The sequence below is a fragment of the Scyliorhinus torazame genome, chromosome 14 (assembly GCF_047496885.1).
Source record: "Scyliorhinus torazame isolate Kashiwa2021f chromosome 14, sScyTor2.1, whole genome shotgun sequence".
NCBI classification, from domain to species: domain Eukaryota; kingdom Metazoa; phylum Chordata; class Chondrichthyes; order Carcharhiniformes; family Scyliorhinidae; genus Scyliorhinus; species Scyliorhinus torazame.
The window spans coordinates 197647229-197669203 of NC_092720.1; the positions used below are offsets into that span (position 1 = coordinate 197647229).

At 46.3% G+C, this 21975-nt stretch overlaps 1 protein-coding gene across 4 annotated transcripts in view; it reads right to left on the minus strand.

The window, feature by feature from the left end:
• LOC140390330 (uncharacterized) overlaps window positions 1-21384 on the minus strand; it is a 48753-nt gene extending 27369 nt beyond the window's left edge. For all 4 annotated transcript variants that reach the window (XM_072475399.1, XM_072475397.1, XM_072475396.1 and 1 more), the window contains exons 1-5: window positions 21146-21384; window positions 9391-9696; window positions 7960-8223; window positions 6429-6542; window positions 6141-6224 (exon numbers count right to left, since the gene is read on the minus strand). In XM_072475399.1, coding sequence (XP_072331500.1) covers window positions 6141-6224; window positions 6429-6542; window positions 7960-8223; window positions 9391-9696; window positions 21146-21233 — 856 coding nt within the window. In that variant the 5' untranslated portion in view covers window positions 21234-21384. The remainder of the gene's footprint in view (window positions 1-6140; window positions 6225-6428; window positions 6543-7959; window positions 8224-9390; window positions 9697-21145) is intronic.
• Window positions 21385-21975: the final 591 nt, after the last annotated feature.

Sequence of the window (21975 nt, forward strand, 5' to 3'; positions counted from 1 at the left end):
AAGGTGTCAGACATACATAGGGAGATGAGAGCCGAGGGGGAGATTATGGTAGACGAGCTGAAAGGGAAATGGGAAGAAGAGCTGGGGGAGGAGATTGAGGAGGGGCGGTGGGCTGATGCCCTAAGTAGGGTAAACTCATCGTCCTCGTGTGCCAGGCTAAGCCTGATACAATTTAAGGTGTTACACAGGGCGCATATGACTGGAACACGGCTTAGCAAATTTTTTGGAGTAGAGGATAGGTGTGCGAGATGCTCGAAAAGCCCAGCGAATCACACCCACATGTTCTGGTCATGTCCGGCACTACAGGGGTTTTGGGTGGGGGTGACAAAGGTGCTTTCGAAGGTGGTGGGGGTCCAGGTCGAACCAAGCTGGGGGTTGGCTATATTTGGGGTTGCAGAAGAGTCGGGAGTGCAGGAGGCGAGAGAGGCTGATGTTTTGGCCTTTGTGTCCCTAGTAGCCCGGCGCAGGATACTGTTGATGTGGAAGGAAGCCAAGCCCCCGGGTGTTGAGACCTGGATAAATGACATGGCAGGGTTTATAAAGCTGGAACGGATTAAGTTTGTCCTAAGGGGATCGGCTCAAGGGTCCACCAGGCGGTGGCAACCGTTCGTCGAATACCTCACAGAAAGATAGAGGGAATGGAAAAGAAGAAGACAGCAGCAGCAGCCCAGGGGGGGGGGGGGGGAGGGGGGGGGGAGGAGGAACCAGAGGGATTCTCAGGGATGTTAATATATAAGTATAATATGTATAGGTTGTTGTTATAGATAATTGTATATTGGACTGTTAAAACATATTTTTGGAGAATATTTATCTGGGACAAGGCAGTTGCCATTTAGTTTTGTTTTTGTTTATATATTATTTATTTCTTGTTTATAAAACTGGCCATTGTTATTTATATTGTTATATTACTGTGTAAAGGATACACAATGTACTGTGATGGTTGGCCAAAAATTTTGAATAAAATATTTTTTTTTTTTAATGAATCCAGAGACAAGCAAGCACCTGTTCCTATTCTCTCATTCTCGAGGCTTGTAATGCATGGGACCTTACACTAGCCAACTAGATCCTCAGATCAGAGAAAAGAAAGCCATGTTGACAGTAGGCCTTGTTGGTGATTTATGGATGTGTTTTTGACCAGGTGTCATAAGAACATAAGAACCAGGAGCAGGAGTAGGCCATCTGGCTTTCGAGCCTGCTCCACCATTCAATGAGATCATGGCTGATCTTTTGTGGACTCAGCTCCACTTTCCGGCCCGAACACCATAACCCTTAATCCCTTTATTCTTTAAAAAACTATCTATCTTTAACTTAAAAACATTTAATGAAGGAGCCTCAACTGCTTCACTGGGCAAGGAATTCCATAGATTCACAACCCTTTGGGTGAAGAAGTTCCTCCTAAACTCAGTCCTAAATCTAATTCCCCTTATTTTGAGGCTATGCCCCCTAGTTCTGCTTTCCCCCGCCAGTGGAAACAACCTGCCCACATCTATCCTATCTATTCCCTTCATAATCTTATATGTTTCTATAAGATCCCCCCTCATCCTTCTAAATTCCAACGAGTACAGTCCCAGTCTACTCAACCTCTCCTCGTAATCCAACCCCTTCAGCTCTGGGATTAACCTAGTGAATCTCCTCTACACACCCTCCAGTGCCAGTACGTCCTTTCTCAAGTAAGGAGACCAAAACTGAACACAATACTCCAGGTGTGGCCTCACTAACACCTTATACAATTGCAGCATAACCTCCCTAGTCTTAAACTCCATCCCTCTAGCAATGAAGGACAAAATTCCATTTGCCTTCTTAATCACTTGTTGCACCTGTAAACTAACTTTTTGCGACTCATGCACTAGCACTCCCAGGTCTCTCTGCACAGCAGCATGTTTTAATATTTTATCATTTAAATAATAATCCCTTTTGCTGTTATTCCTACCAAAATGGATAACCTCACATTTGTCAACATTGTATTCCATCTGCCAGACCCTAGCCCATTCACTTAGTCTATCCAAATCCCCCTGCAGACTTCCAGTATCCTCTGCACTTTTTGTTTTACCACTTATCTTAGTGTCGTCTGCAAACTTGGACACATTGCCCTTGGTCCCCAACTCCAAATTACCTATGTAAATTGTGAACAGTTGTGGGCCCAACACTGATCCCTGAGGGACACCACTAGCTACTGATTGCCAACCAGAGAAACACCCATTAATCCCCACTCTTTGCTTTCTATTAATTAACCAATTCTCTATCCATGCTACTACTTTCCCCTTAATGCCATGCATCTTTATCTTATGCAGCACCCTTTTGTGTGGCACCTTGTCAAAGGCTTTCTGGAAATCCAGATATACCACATGCATTGGCTCCCCGTTATCTACCGCACTGTTAATGTCCTCAAAAAATTCCACTAAATTAGTTAGGCACGACCTGCCCATTATGAACCCATGCTGCGTCTGCCCAATGGGACAATTTCCGTCCAGATGCCTCGCTATTTCTTCCTTGATGATAGATTCCAGCATCTTCCCTACTACCGAAGTTAAGCTCACTGGCCTATAATTAACCGCTTTCTGCCTACCTCCTTTTTTAAACAGTGGTGTCACGATTGCTAATTTCCAATCCACCGGGACCACCCCAGAGTCTGGAGAATTTTGGTAAATTATCACTAGTGTATTTGCAATTTCCCTAGCCATCTCTTTAAGCACTCTGGGATGCATTCCATCAGGTCCAGGAGACTTGTCTACCTTTAGCCCCATTAGCTTGCCCATCACTACCTCCTTGGTGATAACAATCCTCTCAAGGTTCTCACCTGTCATCGCCTCATTTCCATCAGTCACTGGCATGTTATTTGTGTCTTCCAGTGTGAAGACCGACCCAAAAAACCTGTTCAGTTCCTCAACCATTTCCTCATCTCCCATTATTAAATCTCCCTTCTCATCCTCTAAAGGACCAATATTTACCTTAGCCACTCTTTTTTGTTTTATATATTTGTAGAAACGTTTACGATCTGTTTTTATATTCTGAGCAAGTTTACTCTCATAATCTATCTTACTCTTCTTTATAGCTTTTTTAGTAGCTTTCTTTGCCCCCTAAAGATTTCCCAGTCCTCTAGTCTCCCACTCATCTTTGCTACTTTGTATGTTTTTTTCCTTCAATTTGATACTCTCCCTTATTTCCTTAGATATCCACGGTCGATTTTCCCTCTTTTTACCGTCCTTCCTTTTTGTTGGTATAAATCTTTGCTGAGCACTGTGAAAAATCACTTGGAAGATTCTCCACAGTTCCTCAACTGTTTCACCATAAAGTCTTTGCTCCCAGTCTACCTTAGCTAGTTCTTCTCTCTCCCATTGTAATCTCCTTTGTTTAAGCACAAAACACTAGTGCTTGATTTTACCGACTCACCCTCCATCTGTATTTTAAATTCCACCATATTGTGATCGCTCCTTTCGAGAGGATCCCTAACTATGAGATCCTGAATCAATCCTGTCTCATTACACAGGACCAGATCTAGGACCGCTTGTTCCCTCATAGATTCCATTACATACTGTTCTAGGAAACTATCGCGGATACATTCTATAAACTCCTCCTCAAGGCTGCCTTAATCGACCTGGTTAAACCAATCGACATGTAGATTAAAATCCCCCATTATAACTGCTGTACCATTTCTACATGCATCAGTTATTTCTTTGTTTATTGCCTGCCCCACCATAATGTTACTATTTGGTGGCCTATAGACTACTCCTATCAGTGACTTTTTCGCCTTACTATTCCTGATTTCTACCCAAATGGATTCAACCTTATCCTCCATAGCACCAATGTCATCCCTTACTGTTGCCCAGATGTCATCCTTAAATAACAGAGCTACACCACCTCCCTTACCATCCACTCTGTCCTTCCGAATAGTTTGATACCCTCGGATATTTAACTCCCAGTCGTGACCATCCTTTAACCATGTTTCAGTAATGGCCACTAAATCATAGTCATTCATGATGATTTGCGCCATCAACTCATTTACCTTATTCCAAATACTACGAGCATTCAGGTAGAGTACACATATGTTGGCTTTTTTACCTCTGTTCTGAATCTTAACACCTCGATCAGTAACCTCTCCTAAGTTATATTTCCTCTTAACCTTTCTCCTAATTTTCCTTGTCGTTGAACCCATATCTTCATGTAACAACCTGCCGCGTGGCTTACCATTAATTTTTTCTCTTCCCGTTTTATTCCTTTTAGTATTCCTGATCCTATTCACTGAGCTCCCCTCAGTCACTGTACCTTGTGCTGTCGCCCTTTTTGATTTTGACTATGGCTTCTCTGCCTTACACTTTCCCCCTTACTGCCTTTGTTTCTGTCCCTGTTTTACTACCTTCCAACTTCCTGCATCGGTTCCCATCCCCCTGCCACATTAGTTTAAACTCTCCCCAACAGCTCCAGCAAACACCCCCCCTAGGACATCGGTTCCAGTCCTGCCCAGGTGCAGACCGTCCGGTTTGTACTGGTCCCACCTCCCCGAGAACCAGTTCCAATTTCCCAGGAATTTGAATCCCTCCCTCTTGCACCATCTCTCGAGCCACGCATTCATCCTCTCTATCCTGACAGTCCTACTCTGACTAGCTTGTGGCACTAGTAGCAATCCTGAGATTGTGAGAGTACCTTTAAGAACTGGGTGTTTATAAATGGGTGTATATATAAGTATCTGTAGTGAGAGTACCTTTAAGAAATGGATGTTTATTACAGCAGTGATGTCAGATAGTGGGTGGAGCTGGGCTGTCTGCCAGCTTTTTACTTTCGTTTTAGGCTGTTTTCTGCAGGGTGTGTTTTAGTTTCGTTTTCAGAGCTGGATAGCTGCAGTCACAGCCAGAAGGTGTATTAGAGTCTCTCTCTGTAATCTAAAGACTGTAAATCGATCCTGGTGATTTAAAACTAATAACAGTAGTGACTTTCTGACATGCTTCTGGTAAAAGGTGTTTTAAGTCTTATGGATGTTAAAAGGAAAGCTTAAAGGATTACTTAGTGTTGTATTCTTTGGGGGTTGTATTTGAATTAATGGTTGTTGAATTGTGCTAAGATGTTCACTGTATGTTTTAAAAAGGTTAACTTGAGTTCATAGAATAAACATTGTTTTGCTTTAAAAAATACTTTTCCATTTCTGCTCTACCACATCTGTAGAGTGGGCCGTGTACTCCCCATATTATTAAATCTATATTATACAATCTATTAAAAGTTGTGGGTCAGGTGAACTCCATGATAAACTTTGGGGTTCTCTAAACCCTGGCCCATAACACTGGTTAAAAGAATCTTGAAGAATAAAGTTTGTACCGATTATCTGTAAAATGGGGCTCATCCATCTCACAGTTGGAATGAGGAACACAGTTACAAGAATACCTGAGCATGGGACCAGCATTGAGGACCTCAGCAAATTGCTGAGAGAGAGAGAAAGAGGTTGTCAAAATTGATGGACAGCTGTATGCTGCACATTAATATGGACTAAGTTTGCAAACTCTGGGTGTCATGAAGACCCAATGAGATGGGGGCACCATGGCTTTGCCACATTTAACAGATGTAACATCCTGGAAACCCAAGTTATTCAGCCAGAGTTTGAACAGAAATGCAGTCGCATTACAAGAAGCGGCAGACATCATTTAATGACGGGGGCAGAAAAGAGCACATGAACATGCTGTCAAAGTGTGCAGAAGTACTAAGATGGTTTCGAAATATCAAGAGTGGTGTGATACTGCTTGGGGGAAATGGTCCAGAGAGACTTGATGCAGCCAGACCAATCAATGGCACATACATTTTGCAGGAACTGCTGTTGGTAGAAGACTGAGGGCAGATGGGCAATATTCATTCCAGTTGATTCCAACGTCTTTGTAAGTGTGATGACGTTTTAAGAATCAATGGGAGCAGCTCGGAGCAAATTCCCAACTTTAGCAAACTGGTCCGTTTATACAGCATGTGGGGTTTTTTTTGGTGCCAGCCCTGAAATTGGCAAATTTATTGAACTTAAATTCACAGTTTGAGAATGCAAATCAGAACTCATCCAAGTTTTCCACCAACTGATGGATCAAACTGGTATTTAATTTGTCATAAGTCTTGTACTGTAGAAATTCAATTACCAACTGGAAACAAAGAAACAAGGGCACATACAGTACCTTCAACCCTTATCCAAAACACAAACGCACCGATAAGGAATAGAAACTGCAAAAATTGTAGAATATATTGAAGAACCGGAAGACCTGGAACAATAAGCAAATTCATATCAACATTACTTGAGCAACAAATATTCTCACATTTTCAAATTAATCACTCCATACAAAGAACCAGACTTTAAAATGATACAGGTGTCACATTGAAATGTTTCACCGAGTCTCTATTACTGAACTTTAATGTCATAAAACTTTCAGCTCTAAATTTGCACATAAAGAAAACTTTTTTCTTACTTATTGTTTTGACCTCAGCCAGGAACGAAATGATTTTACAAATCAAGGCAGCAACAGCAGCGATCAGTGCAGTGATGGAGAATATCTTTGTGTAATAATGCAGCGATACAATGCCTGCAATAAAAAGTTTATTTCAAATGCATGCCACTTTGATATCTGTTTACACATTGCAAAAAGGGTCTTCTTGACCTCAAAAGCGTGGTTATCAAGATCTTGCATGTTAGAAATAGAACACTTCCCACCAAGCATGCTCACCACTTCCAAGGACTTAGGTAGAGTGGAAAGTATTCTCTATTCTTCCCCAACAGCGTACCATGACATGGAAACAGCAAATAGTAGGCCAATTGGACGTTCAAGCCTGCTCCACCATTCAACATGATCATGGCTGATCCTCAATCTCAATACCATGCTCTCCCTGTACCCCTTGATATCTTCAGAGCCCAGAAATTCACCTATTACCTTCTTAAACATATTCAGTGATTTGGCCTCTGCAGCTTTCCAGAGGTTCACCACCCCAAGTGAAGATATTTCTCCTCATCTCAGTGCTAAATGGCCTACCTTGTATCCTGAGACTGTGACCCCTTGTTCTAGACCCTCCAGCCAAAGGAAATAACACCCCTGATCCAGTCTGTTCAGCCCTGTCAGAATCTTATACATTTCAATTAGATCCCCTCTCATTCTTCTAAATTCTAGTGAATCCAGGCCCAGTCGACCCAATCTCTCCTCACATGACAATCCGCCCATCCCAGGAATCAGTCTGGTGAACCTTCGTTCCATTGCATCTATGGCAAGAATAGCCTTTTTTGGATAAGGAGTCCAAAACTGCACACAAATACTGCAGGTGCCATCTCACGAAGATCCTGCCCAGCTGTGGTAAGACATCCTTGTTCCTGTACTCAAGTCCTCTTGCAATGAAGGCCTACGTTCCATTTATAATAATGATCTTTAATAATAATCTTTATTAGTGTCACAAGTAGGCTTACATTAACACGGCAATGAAGTTACTGCGAAAAGCCCCTAGTTGCCACATTCCGCCACCTGTTCAGGTACACAAGAGGGAGAATTCAGAATGTCCAATTCACCTAACTGCACGTCTTTCGGGACTTGTGGGAGGAAACCGGAGCACCCGGAGGAAACCCACGCAGAAACGGGGAGAACGTGCTGACTCCGCACAGACAGTGACCTAAGCCGGGAATCGAACCTGGGACCCTGGAGCTGTGAAGCAAAAGTACTGACCACTGTGCTACCCATTTACCTTCCTAACTGCTTGCTGTACCTGCACGCTTCCTTTCAGTGACACCATGAGTATATCAGGATGCAAAGTTTAATTTCCCATAGTGGACAACCTGTCTGCTCTCAACAAGTGCCGGGAAGGTGCATCAGGGAATTATACATGACCAGTCTACTTCTACTCCTTGAAAATATATAATGTCATTCCCATACTAACATCTTTGGAGAGACTGAGTGCAAGCATATCAATGGAATGTAGATTTTAATTGATGAATGGAATTGATTAATGGGCATGACTCACTGGAAATTGCAAGAGTGTATGATTGGTTCTTCTTGCTGACCGGGTTTTCCACAATGCAAGTGTAGGTCCCGTAGTCTGATTTGCTGGGTTCAGAAATAATCAACTTGCTGTTGTTTTGCACTAACTGATAATGTTGACCATTTTTTATCACTTCAACACCTTTCCTCCACACAACGGAACTCGCCTTCCCCGCAGATACTTGACAGGTCAGTTTAATGGTGGTCTCCACATAGGTAATATTGATCAAAGGCTCAGACAGCGGTTCTGTGGGAGAGAGAGAATGGTCAGATTAACAGCTCTGAGTTCGGGGATAGCATTGCTTCACATTATGTTGGTGCGGTTAACTAAAAAGAATTCTATCCTTCAAGGGTAGATCAATATAACATCACCGCTGTGATGAGCTTCCAAAGGCTTCATCCGATCACAAAGGCTGTCTAACTCCAACATCACCCGACTCTGCCCCTACTTCAGCCCAGTTGTTGCTGACATTCTGAGCCATTCTCACCCCCAGACTCCACTATTCCAATGCTCAATGTGCTGCCTCCCATCCCCCATCCTTCAACTCATCTGAAACTCCGCTGCCTGTTTCACATTCTGTACCGCCCCAGTCACCACTATCTGATGTGTTGGGTGCTCGGGATCCGTGGAACACATACAGGCCACCAACACTTAAAATAGTGCAACACTATTTTATTAAGTTAGAAACTGTTGAACATACTTTCACTGTGGGTCAACACGATGTTAGATTAAACTAAAGACCTACGCCTGTTCGAACCAGTCTATGCACTCAGAACATGGTGAAGATCTGTGCTGCAAGCTGTAAGCTCTGTCCTACTAGGAGGCTGCATCCCGAATGAGCGGGAACTCTGATGCCCCCTGTCTTTATAGTGAGTGTGCTCTAACTGGTGATTGGCTGCGGTGTTGTGTGTGTTGATTGGTCCCGCTGTGTGTCCATCAGTGTGTGTGTCTGCACCATGATATACTGGTGTATATTATGACACTGTCTGCATTAGCTGTTGCCCGTTTCCTATGCTGCACTATGTTCCAGCCAGCAGTCACCCATCAACTCATCGGCCTGCACTGTCTCCTGTACATCAATGTCTGAAAATTAAAATTATTACCTCATGCAAAAAAAACTTTTTTTTTTTTTTACTCTTACATATCTCTGTAAATTCCTCCAACTCTTCAAACCCCCCCACCAAAATCTCAGTTTCTCCCACTCTGGTCTTTTTTGAATTCCACCATTGCCACCAATGCTTTCAGCCGCCAATGCCCCACACTCTGGAATTACTCCCTTGGCATAATAGGTTTGAGGGGCCGAATGGCCAATTCCTATTCCGTGACAGGGTTCTCAAGTCATAAACCATTCATGCGATGAAATGCCCATCATTGTCAAAATGATAAAGAATGATAAATGATAAAGAAACTTACCAATAAGTTTCAAATCTATTCTCCTCCACAATTTATCCTCCACATTGATGGTATAAACTCCTTGGTCACTGAGTTTTAAACTGTCTAATCGCAGTGACCCATTGGATGGATTGAAATGTAAACGAGATTTAAAGTGTTTATTTGGTTCTGCTATTGGGTAGTTTGGCACGTAATCCAAAATAGTAACCAGGTTCCCATCGCTGCCGGTGAATGTCCATAGAATTTCACTGTTTCGGAGATCAGCTTTGTTTTCTGGATCCAGTAAAACGGATAAACCAATCGCAGCAAACACTTCTTTCCTTCCAGCTGATTAACAGAAGATAGAAAAATTATTCCTTTAAAGTGCGACAGTGAAACACTGAAATGCAGCAGCAGTGATGAAGGAAAGATGTACACATTGTGCCAGCAGATATCTAGAGAGCATGAAAGGAAGACTCTCATTTCTATAGTCTTTCACCGCCTCGGAGCATCCAAACCCCACTTGTTTAAATAGTATCATAGCATCCCGACAATGCAGAAAGCTGTATTTAGTCCATCGATTCTACACTGACTCTCTGAAAGAGCATCCTAACCTCGGCCCACCACTGTACATGGCGAAATTTGAATTCCATAAAAATCTTAAATTAAAAGTGCAATTGTGACCATGAAAACATTGTCAATCGTTATTTTTAAAAAGCCCATCTGGGTTCACCAACGAAATCTTCCGTCCTTACCTGGCCTACATGTGGCTCCAGACCCACCGCAATGTGGTTGCCTCTTAAATAGCCTAGCAAGCCATTCAGTTCAAGGACAATTAAGGGTGGGCATTAAATGCTGGCCCAGACAGCAACATCTACATCCTATGACCGTAAAGAAAGAACAAGTCTTAAAGAAAGAGGGAGATGGGGAAGGGGGGACAGGGAAAGAAAGAGAATACTATGTGCAGTTTTGGTCTCCTTATTTAAGGGAGGATGTAAATGCATCAGTGTGGTGGTATGTATTAGGGGTAGTACGGTACCTGTGAAGCCGAGAGGCTATTGGCTGACAGGTCCCGGGTCCTGGTTGGATCTGCCGCCTGCTGGCTCCGCCCAGAAAGGCGGAGTATAAGAGCCCGAGTTCTCCCAGCAGCCGCATTCTGTAACTGAGCTGCTGGGGAACAAGTCTTGCTTAATAAAGCCTCGATTGACTTCATCACTTCTCAACTTGAGTGAGTAATTGTTGCGCTACAATCAGTGGCAATTTCGAGGGGGTTTACTCGATTAATTGTTGTTTACATGGACTTCAGTAAGGCCTTTGACAAGGTGCCTCATGGCAGACTGTTACAAAAGGCGAAGTCACATGGGATCAGAGGTGAGGTGGCAAGGTGGATACAGAACTGGCTCGGTCACAGAAGGCAGAGGGTAGCAGTAGAAGGGTATTTTTCTGAATGGAAGGTTGTGAGTAGTGGTGTTCCCCAAGGATCTGTGGTGGGGCCTCTGTTGTTTGTAGGATACATAAACGATTTGGAGGAAAATGTAGCTGGTTTGATTAGTAAGTTTGTGGATGACACCAAGGTTGGTGGAGTGGCTATTGTGTTGCGGATTGTCAGAGGATACAGCAGGACATAGATAGGGGCAGCACGGTAGCATTGTGGATAGCACAATTGCTTCACAGCTCCAGAGTCCCAGGTTCGATTCCGGCTTGGGTCACTGTCTGTGCGGAGTCTGCACATCCTCCCCGTGTGTGCGTGGGTTTCCTCCGGGTGCTCCGGTTTCCTCCCACAGTCCAAAGATGTGCAGGTTAGGTGGATTGGCCATGGTAAATTGCCCTTAGTGTCCAAAATTGCCCTTAGTGTTGGGTGGGGTTACTGGGTATGGGGATGGGGTGGAGGCGCTGACCTTGGATAGGGTGCTCTTTCCAAGAGCCGGTGCAGACTCGATGGGCCGAATGGCCTCCTTCTGCACTGTAAATTCTATGATAAGTCTATGATAGGGTGGAGACTTAGGCAGAGAAATGGCAAATGGAGTTTAATCTGGACAAATGTGAGGTAATGCATTTTGGTAGGTCTAACATAGAGGGGAAATATACAGCAAATGGGAAAACTCTTCGGAATATCGAAAGTCAGAGAGATCTGAGCGTAGAAGTCCGTAGATCTTTGAAAGTGGCAACACAAGTGGATAAGGTAGTCAAGAAAACAGAAGGAATGCTTGCCTTCATTGGATGGGGCATAGAGTATAAAAACTGGCAAGTCATGCTAGTTGTATAGAACCTTGGTACGGCCGTACTTGGAATATTGCACACGATTCTGGTCGCCACACTACCAGAAGGATGTGGAGGCTTTGGAGAGGGTGCAGAGGAGGTTTACCAGGATGTTGCCTGGTCTGGAGGGTGTTGGTATGCGGAGAGGCTGAATAGACTCAGGTTGTTTTCAATACAGGTTGAGGGGCGACCTGATGGGAGGTCTACAAGATTATGAAAGGCATGGATAGAGTGGATGGGCAGGCACTCTTTCCCAGGGTGGAGGGGTCAGTCACTAGGGGTCATAGGTTTAAGGTCCATGCAGCAAGGTTTAGAGGAGCTTTGCGAGGCAGTGTTTTTACACAGAGGGTGGTGAATGCCTGGAATGGGCTGCCAGGGGAGGTTGTGGAAGAAGATATAGTAATGGTATTCAAAGGGCATCTCAACAAATGGATAGGATGTGTATAGAGGGATACGGCACGAGGTAGTGCTGAGGGTTTTAGCCAAGATTGGACAGACTGTGGGCTTGTTTCCACTGAAGTTTAGAAGAGTTAGGGGTGACTTGACTGGAGTATTTAAGATCCTGGATGGTATTGACAAGGTAGACGTGGAAAGGATGTTTCTTCTTGTGAATGAATCAAGGACTAGGAGGCACTGTTCTAAAATTAAAGGTGGTCCTCTTCGGATAGAGGTGAGAATAATTTGTTTCTCAGAAGGTTGTGCAGCTTTGGAACTCTCTGCCTCAGGAGGCAGTGGATAAGAGATCACTAAATATTCTTAAGGTGGAGGTAGATACTATGGTGAATGTAGAAATTGTTATATATTATATTTGTGGAAGTAATGTTGTTAAATGTTGGATTAAGGTGTATATTTATTGTGGTAATATTATTAAAGAACCTAGGTTAAAGTGTCCAGACTGTGTATCTGCTAAAGCTGTAATTAAGAAGTTGTAAAAGGTTAGGTAAATGATTGATTCTAACCATTTACTGGTTTACGTATAGATGGATTGGATTTGTTTATTGTCACGTGTACCGAGGTACAGTGAAAAGTATTTTTCTGCGAGCAGCTCAACACATCATTAAGTACATGAGAAGAAAAGGGAATAAAAGAAAATACATAATAGGGCAACACAACATATACAATGTAACTGCATAAGCACTGGCATCGGATGAAGCATACAGGGTGTAGTGTTAATGAAATCAGTCCATAAGAGGGTCATTTAGGAGTCTGGTGACAGTGGGGAAGAAGCTGTTTTTGAGTCTGTTCGTGCGTGTTCTCAGACTTCTGTATCTCCTGCCCGATGGAAGAAGTTGGAAGAGTGAGTAAGCCGGGTGGGAGGGATCTTTGATTATACTGCCCACTTTCCCCAGGCAGCGGGAGGTGTAGATGGAGTCAATGGATGGGAGGCAGGTTCGTGTGATGGACTGGGCGGTGTTCACGACTCTCTGAAGTTTCCTGCAGTCCTGGGCCGAGCAGTTGCCATACCAGGCTGTGATGCAGCCTGATAGGATGCTTTCTATGGTGCATCTGTAAAGGTTGGTAAGAGTCAATGTGGACATGCCGAATTTCCTTAGTTTCCTGAGGAAGTATAGGTGCTGTTCTGCTTTCTTGGTGGTAGCATCGACGTGGGTGGACTAGGACAGATTTTTGGAGATGTGCACCCCTAGGAATTTGAAACTGCTAACCATCTCCACCTCGGCCCCGTTGATGCTGACAGGTGTGTGTACAGTACTTTGCTTCCTGAAGTCAATGACCAGCTCTTTAGTTTTGCTGGCATTGAGGGAGAGATTGTTGTTGCTACACCACTCCACTAGGTTCTCTATCTCCCTCCTGTATTCGGACTCATCGTTATTCGAGATCCGGCCCACTATGGTCGTATCGTCAGCAAACTTGTAGATGGAGTTGGAACCAGGTTTTGCCACGCAGTCGTGTGTGTACAGGGAGTAGAGTAGGTGGCTAAGTACGCAGCCTTGCGGGCCGCCGGTGTTGAGGACTATTGTGGAGGAGGTGTTGTTGTTCATTCTTACTGATTGTGGTCTGTTGGTCAGAAAATCGAGGATCCAGCTGCAGAGTGGGGAGCCAAGTCCTAGGTTTTGGAGCTTTGATATGAGCTTGGCTGTGATTATGGTGTTGAAGGCGGAGCTGTAGTCAATAAATAGGAGTCTAATGTAGGAGTCCTTGTTTTCGAGATGCTCTAGGGATGAGTGTAGGGCCAGGGAAATGGTGTCTGATGTGGACCGGTTGCAGTGGTATGCGAATTGCAGTGGATCAAGGCGTTCTGGGAGTATGGAGGTGATGCGCTTCATGATCAACCTCTCGAAGCACTTCATTATGACTGAAGTCAGGGCCACTGGTCGGTAGTCATTGAGGCACGTTGCCTGGTTCTTCTTTGGTACCGGTATGATGGTGGTCTTCTTGAAGCAGGTGGGGACCTCGGAGTGGAGTAGGGACAGGTTAAAGATGTACGTGAATACCTCTGCCAGCTGGTCCCCGCAGGCTCTGAGTGCACGACAAGGGATCCCGTCTGGGCCCGTCGCCTTCCGAGGGTTCACTTTCAGGAAGGCTGATCTGACTTCGGAAGATGTGATGGTGGGTATGGGTGAACTATGGACTGCTGGGGCACTCGCCAGCGGATTGTTGGTTACCTGCTCGAACCGAGCATAAAATGCATCGAGTTCATCGGGGAGGATTGCGCTGCTGCCAGAGATACTGTTTGGCTTCACTTTGTAGCCCGTTATGTTGTTTAGTCCTTGCCACAACCGCCGAGAGTCTGTCTGTGACTCTAGCTTGGTTTGATATTCTCTCTTGGCATTCCGGATGGCTTTGCGGAGGTCGTACCAGGATTTCTTGTATAGGTCAGGGTCGTCTGCCTTGAACGCCTCAGATCTGTCCTTCAGTAGGGAGTCAATCTCGCGATTGAGCCATGGTTTCCAGTTGGGGAACGTACGTACTGCTTTCTTTGGCACGCAGTCGTCCACACATTTGCTGATGAAGTCTGTGACGGTGGTGGCATACTCATTTAAGCTGGTCGCCGAGTTCTTAAATATGGACCAGTCCACTGTCTCTAAGCAGTCACGTAAGAGCTCTTCTGTCTCCTCGGACCAGCACTGCACAACCTTCTTAGCTGGATTCTCCTGCTTGAGTTTCTGCTTGTATGCCGGGAGAAGGAGCACCATCTTATGGTCTGATTTCTCAAAGTGCGGTCGGGGGATGGAACGGTAGGCGTCCTTGATTTTTGAGTAGCAGTGGTCAAGAGTGTTGTCACCCCTGGTGGGACAGGAGATGTGCTGGTGGAATTTTGGCAGTACACTCTTGAGGTTGGCCTTGTTGAAGTCTCCGGCCACGATGAACAAGGCCTCCGGGTGTTCTGTTTCGTAGTTGTTTATTACTGTGTATAGTTCGTCCAGCGCTTTGGCTAATGGAATATTGTTATGATTACTAGAGATTCCCTGGAGAGTAGATCATTTGTAAGGGGTTCTATTTAGTCCTAGCTAAGCAGGTCATGGGACATCTTAGTGGGGTACAGCTGATGTAATCAATGGGAGGAGCCAGGTCTGTCTGTAGTTTTGCAGTTTGCCAGCGGATTTGAGTCTGAGAAGGCAGATGAATTTTAAGTTGAACAACGGTTTTGCTGCTAGGTTGAGCAGAAGCACACTGAACCTATTCTTGAAAGAAATTCCCTCCAAAGGTCTTCACAGCTGAGCAAATAAACCTGTTTTATTAAGTTTATTTATAAGTGGCATTTGAACTGTATTGGGTTGCTTAATTGGAGTTGGTAGCAGGTATAGATAGCAAGTTGAAATCTTTCCTTGTGTTTAAGAAATGTTTAACTGTTCATTGTAAAGCTATTTATTTGATGATAACATGGTTAATTCTGTGTTTAAATTAAAATTTGTTGTAACATAAAATATAATCCATTGGTCACAGTCATCACTCCTCGGTTTCCTCAGTTTTCCAAATTTTAAAAACTTATTTGGTGTTCTTGTCTGGTCTCCGAACAAATGTTGGGGTCTAGTCCGAGATTCTTGTTAGGCAAGGGAATCAAAGGTTATCAGGTTTTATATGTGGAACTTAAAACACAAACAGCTCAGCTATGATCTTACTTTTTTAAAATAAATTTAGAATAGCCAATTCATTTTTTCCAATTAAGGGGCAATTTGTTAGCTGTATTTTTAAATGTATTTATTTACAAACGTGTATTAAAACAGGTTACAGCAAATAAACACCCCGGAAAATATACTTCCCAGCAATCAACTATACAGTCTGTACAAATTATTTCCCTTTTTCAACCTCCCCCCTGTGAAGAACAGCTCCTCAAACACGGTCACCATCATCCCCCACCTTTTCTCAAACCCCCCCCCCCCGCAGAGCCCCTTCACTCATATTTTATGTGGAGAGGCTGGTTTAGCACAGGGCTAAATCGCTGGCTTTAAAAGCAGACCGAGGCAGGCCAGCAGCATGGTTCAATTCCAGTACCAGCCTCCCGGAATGTGGTGACAAGGGGCTTTTCACAGTAACTTCATTTGAAGCCTACTTGTGACGATAAGCGATTTTCATTTCACTTTATCTTCTCCAATCGCAAGAAGTCGTACAGGTCACCCAACCAAGCTGCTACCCCCGGTGGCGATGCCGACCGCCACTCCAGTAAAATTGGCTGCTGTGCAATCAGAGAGGCGAAGGCCACGACATCGGCCTTCCTCCTCTGCATGAGCTTTGGATTCTCTGAAACTCCAAATATCACCACCAAAGGCTCCTCCACTATGCTGGCTCAGACCGCGAACACTCGCGCCCAGAATCTTCCCAATTTTTCACAACCCCAAAATACGTGCACGTGATTCGCTGGCACCCGCCCACACCTCTCACACTCATTTGCTACACCCTGAAAGAACCCACTCATTCTCGCACCAGTCATATGTACCCTGTGCACCATCTTAAACTGTACCAGGCTCATCCTTGTAGAAGAGGAGGTCCCGCCACTACACCCGATCGAATGCCTTCTCCGTGTCCATGGACACCACCACCTCTGGTACCAGAGGCAGTGCCTCACTCCATACTCGCCAATTGATCTCTCCTCCCAACTCCACTTCCCATTTCGCCTTGATTTTCACCACCCGCTCGCCTCCGTGCTCCCCCAGACATTTGTATATATCCCCAATTCTACCCTCCCCTTCCACATCCGGAAGCAGCAGTCGCTCCAGCAGAATGTATCACAGCAATGTAGGGAACCCCCTCCAGACCTTTCTCGCAAAGTCCCTGACCTGCAGATACCTGATCTCACTACCCCTCGTCAGCGCTACCCTCTCCCCTAGCTCCTCCAGACTGGCGAACCCTTCCTCCAAATACAGATCCCTCAACTTGACCAATCCCACTTCCCTCCACCTCCTGTATACACTATCCACACACCCCCCACACCCCAGCTCAAACACATGATTCTCGCACAGTGGCTTTAACATAGACATCGCTTCCACCCAAAAATGCCTCCTCAACTGATTCCATATCTTAACCGTGGACTGCACCACTGAGCTCCTTGAAATCTACTCCGAGCCATTGTCAACGCTGCCATCACCGTAGCCCTCAAAATAGACCCCTTACAAGATTCCTCCATCCTGACCCACTCTACTCCTTCTCCTTCCCACCACAGCCACACTTTGTCCACACAATAATAATGAAGCAGGTTCCCTCACAGCGCCGAGGTCCCAGGTTCAATCCAGGCTCTGGGTCACTATCCGTGTGGAGTTTGCACATTCTCCCGTGTATGCCTGGGTTTCGCCCCCACAACCCAAAGATGTGCAGGCTCGGTGGATTGGCCACACTAAATTGCCCCTTAATTGGAAAAAATTAATTGGGTACTCTAAATTTTTTTTTTTTAAATAATGATAAAGCAGGTTCGGCAATGCCAACCTCCCCTGCTGCCTCTGCCTCTCTAGCAGGGTCCACCCCACCCTCGGCACCTTCCCTGCCCATACAAAGTCTGAAATGATCATGTCCAATTTCTAAAAAGGCCTTTGGTATAAAGATCGGGAGAGCCTGAAAGATAAGCAAAAACCTCGGCAGAATATTCATTTTCACCACTTGGACCCTCCCCGCCAACGTTAAGTGCAGTGTATCCCATCTCTTAAGATCCTCCCTGGTTTCCTCCACCAGCTTTGTTAAGTTCCACTTATGGAGTCCTATCCATTCCCTCACTTCCTGAATGCCCAAATACCGAAACCTGTCCCTTGCTACTGTAAATGGCATCCCCCTAAATTAGCCCGCTGTCCCAGTTCATTCACCAGGAAAACCTTGCTATTCCCTACATTCAGCTTGTACACCGAGAACCCTCTAAACCAAGCAGGCCCATAATCCTTCCCATACTCTCCATCGGATCCGAAACAAAGCTTTGCGAGCTCATATTATTTGTCTTCACACTCGCCCTTGGTGCCATAGCAACCGCATGGGCCACGAATCTCTGCCCAAACCCAAACCTTACCAAAACGTCGAACAAGTACCGCCACTACACCCGATCAAATGCCTTCTTCGCGTCAATGGACACTACCACCTCCAGTACCAGAACCCCCGACGGATTCACCAGCACATTCAACAGCCGTCTTATATTATTCGCGAGCTGCCTGCCCTTCACGAAGCCTGTTTGATCTTCTGCAACCACCCCCGGGACACAACCCTCCATCTTCCCCGCCAACAACTTAGCCAATACTTTCACATCCGTGTTCAATAGTGATATGGGCCTATATGGCCCACATTCCACCGGATCCTTCCCTTTTGTGGGGATTAGTGTCATTACTGCCTGCGTCATTGTCTCTGGCAGCTCTCCCTTCTCCAGTGCTTCATTAAATACCCCCAAAAGATGTGGTACCAGGTCCGTCGCAAATTCCTTATTAAATTCCACCTTGTACATCTGGCCCTGGGACCTTCCCCAACTTCATACCTCTGATACTATCCAGCACCTCCCTCAGCCCCAGGGGCTCCTCCAACGCCTGCCTCTTTGTTTCCTTCACCTGGGGAAATTCCAGCTCATCCAGAAACGCCCCATGTCCCCCTCCTCTCCCCCCGGGTCCGCCTTGTAAAGTCCCTGGTAATACTCCCTAAACATCTCGTTTATCTTCCCTGGCTCCGACACCACATCCCAGCCCCAGTCCGTATCTTCATTACTTCCCTGGATACGGCCTGCCTCCGCAGGTGGTGCACCAGCATGCGGCTCGCCTTCTCCCCATACACATATTGCATTCCTCTTGCCCGACACAGTTGCCCTACCGTCCTCCCCGTTGCCAGCCTGTCAAACTGCCCTTGCAACCTTTTCCTCTTCGCAAATCCCTCCGTGGTGGGCATCCTCGAATATTACCCATCCACCTCCACTATCTCGCTCACTAGACAGTCATGTTCCTCCCTCCTTTCCCCGTCCGCACGAGCCTTAAACAAAATAATTTCCCCACGGACCACCAAAAAATGGCCACCGACACCTCGCCATTCTGATTCAACTCCACATACTCCTTAATCGCCACCCGCACCTTATCACAAAAACCTCCATCCGCCAACAACCCCAAGTGAAACCTCCACCCCAGCCTCTGCTCTCATCTAGATCGAAACTGAATCTCCAGCAGTGGGGTGCATGGTCCGAGATAACTATCCCCGCATACTCTGCCCCCTCCACCCGCCCGACTCACTACAAAGTAATCAATCCTCGAATACACCTTATAGACGTGTGAAAAGGAATACGCCCTTCCCCCTGGGTTCCAAAAACGCTATGGATCCACCATACCCATCCTCTCCATAACCACCCCCCCGCCCCCCCGCCCCCCCCCCCCCCAGCTCTCCCTCGCCATTCGTACCCTACCCATCGACCTGGAGCTCGACCTACCTACCCTTGGCTCTAGGACATGGCTAAAATCTCCTCCCATGATCAACTGGTGGGTGGCCAATTCCGGGATCGCTGCCAGCAACCCCCTCATAAAACCCACATCATCCCAATTTGGGGTATACACATTTACCAACACCACCGGTGCCCCTTCCAATACCCCACTCACAATCACACATCCACCCGGATCTCTCACCTCCTTCGCACTCACAAATCCCATTTTTTTGCTCATTAAAATTACCACTCGCCTCGATTTCGAATGAAACCCCGAGTGAAAAACCTGCCCGACCTTCCTTAACCTATCCTGGTCCTTCACACGGAGGTGCATCTCCTGCAGAAAGACCACCCCCGCTTTCAAGCTCCTGAGGTGCGCGAACACCTGCGACCTTTTAACCGGCCCATTCAGTCCCCTGACGTTCCACGTTACCAGCCTTACCGGAGTGAGTGAAGTGGCTAAGTGAATGGGCTAGGGTCTGGCAGATGGAATACAATGTTGACAAATGTGAGGTTATCCATTTTGGTAAGAATAACGGCAAAAGGGATTATTATTTAAATGATAAAAAATTAAAACATACTGCTGTGCAGAGAGATCTGGGTGTGCTAGTGCATGAGTCGCAGAAAGTTGGTTTTCAGGTGCAACAGGTGATTAAGAAGGCAAATGGAATTTTGTCCTTCATTGCTAGAGGGATGGAGTTTAAGACTAGGGAGGTTATGCTGCAATTGTATAAGGTGTTAGTGAGGCCACACCTGGAGTATTGTGTTCAGTTTTGGTCTCCTTACTTGAGAAAGGACGTACTGGCACTGGAGGGTGTGTAGAGGAGATTCACTAGGTTAATCCCAGAGCTGAAGGGGTTGGATTACGAGGAGAGGTTGAGTAGACTGGGACTGTACTCGTTGGAATTTAGAAGGATGAGGGGGGATCTTATAGAAACATATAAGATTATGAAGGGAATAGATAGGATAGATGCGGGCAGGTTGTTTCCACTGGCGGGTGAAAGCAGAACTAGGGGGCATAGCCTCAAAATAAGGGGAAGTAGATTTAGGACTGAGTTTAGGAGGAACTTCTTCACCCAAAGGGTTACGAATCTATGGAATTCCTTGCCCAGTGAAGCAGTAGAGGCTCCTTCATTAAATGTTTTTAAGATAAAGATAGATAGTTTTTTGAAGAATAAAGGGATTAAGGGTTATGGTGTTCGGGCCGGAAAGTGGAGCTGAGTCCACAAAAGATCAGCCATGATCTCATTGAATGGCGGAGCAGGCTCGAGGGGCCAGGTGGCCTACTCCTGCTCCTAGTTCTTATGTTCTTATGTCTCCAATTCCCTCTACCTGCCGTCCACCATCGTCCCCATTTTACTCCTGCCCCCTTAATTCCACCATGTACCTCGCCCATCCCCCCTTCTCCTCCTTGTGGAGGGTGAACTGGATGCAGGGCAGGCATTCTCCTCGGAATCCTCAGATAGCAGGAAGGGAAACCCGTCACCCTAAAAATCCTGGCTCTCATTGGCAGAGGTGAGGGAATGAAATCTCCCAGATTCTCTGCAGACAACAATTCCCAACCCTGGACCTGTCAGCGATCCCGGTGCTCAGTTCCTCTGACCTTCCTGGGCAAGGGGGGGGTGTGACCCACTGCCAGCAGCCGGCTCACATTCCCCTTTCCCAGCCTGGGCGGGAATTCACTCTCTCCCTCTTCCCAGCTCAGTTCCTCACCTTCTGCCCGGGCCGGCTGCACCAGGAAGAAGCCCGGCTGCACCAGGAAGAAGCCGGGCAGCAACAGGAGCGCGAATCGGTGACACATTCCGCAAATCTACCGTCCACCCAGCAGCCAGAGATCAATGTGGAGCCGCTGCCTCACTCTTCACTGCCGCCGCGACTGCACAGCGACTGGGAAACGCACAACATGTGAAGCAGGAATCTCAGTCAGAACAAACTGTGATCAGGAAGCTCAGTCAGCCTGAACACCTGTAAACAGGGGGAGGAGCTCAGTCAGCCTGACCACCTGTAAACAGGGGGAGGAGCCTGACCACCTGTAAACAGGGGGAGGAGCTCAGTCAGCCTGACCACCTGTAAACAGGGGAGGAGCTCAGTCAGCCTGACCACCTGTAAACAGGGGGAGGAGCTCAGTCAGCCTGACCACCTGTAAACAGGGGAGGAGCTCAGTCAGCCTGATCACCTGTGAAGAGGGGAGGAGCTCAGTCAGACTGACCACCTGTAAACAGGGGGAGGAGCCTGGCCACCTGTAAACAGGGGGAGGAGCTCAGTCAGACTGACCACCTGTAAACAGGGGGAGGAGCCTGACCACCTGTAAACAGGGGGAGGAGCTCAGTCAGCCTGAACACCTGTAAACAGGGGAGGAGCTCAGTCAGACTGACCACCTGTAAACAGGGGCAGGAGCTCAGTCAGACTGACCACCCGTAAACAGGGGAGGAGCTCAGTCAGCCTGACCACCTGTAAACAGGGGGAGGAGCTCAATCAGCCTGACCACCTGTAAACAGGGGAGGAGCTCAGTCAGACTGACCACCTGTAAACAGGGGAGGAGC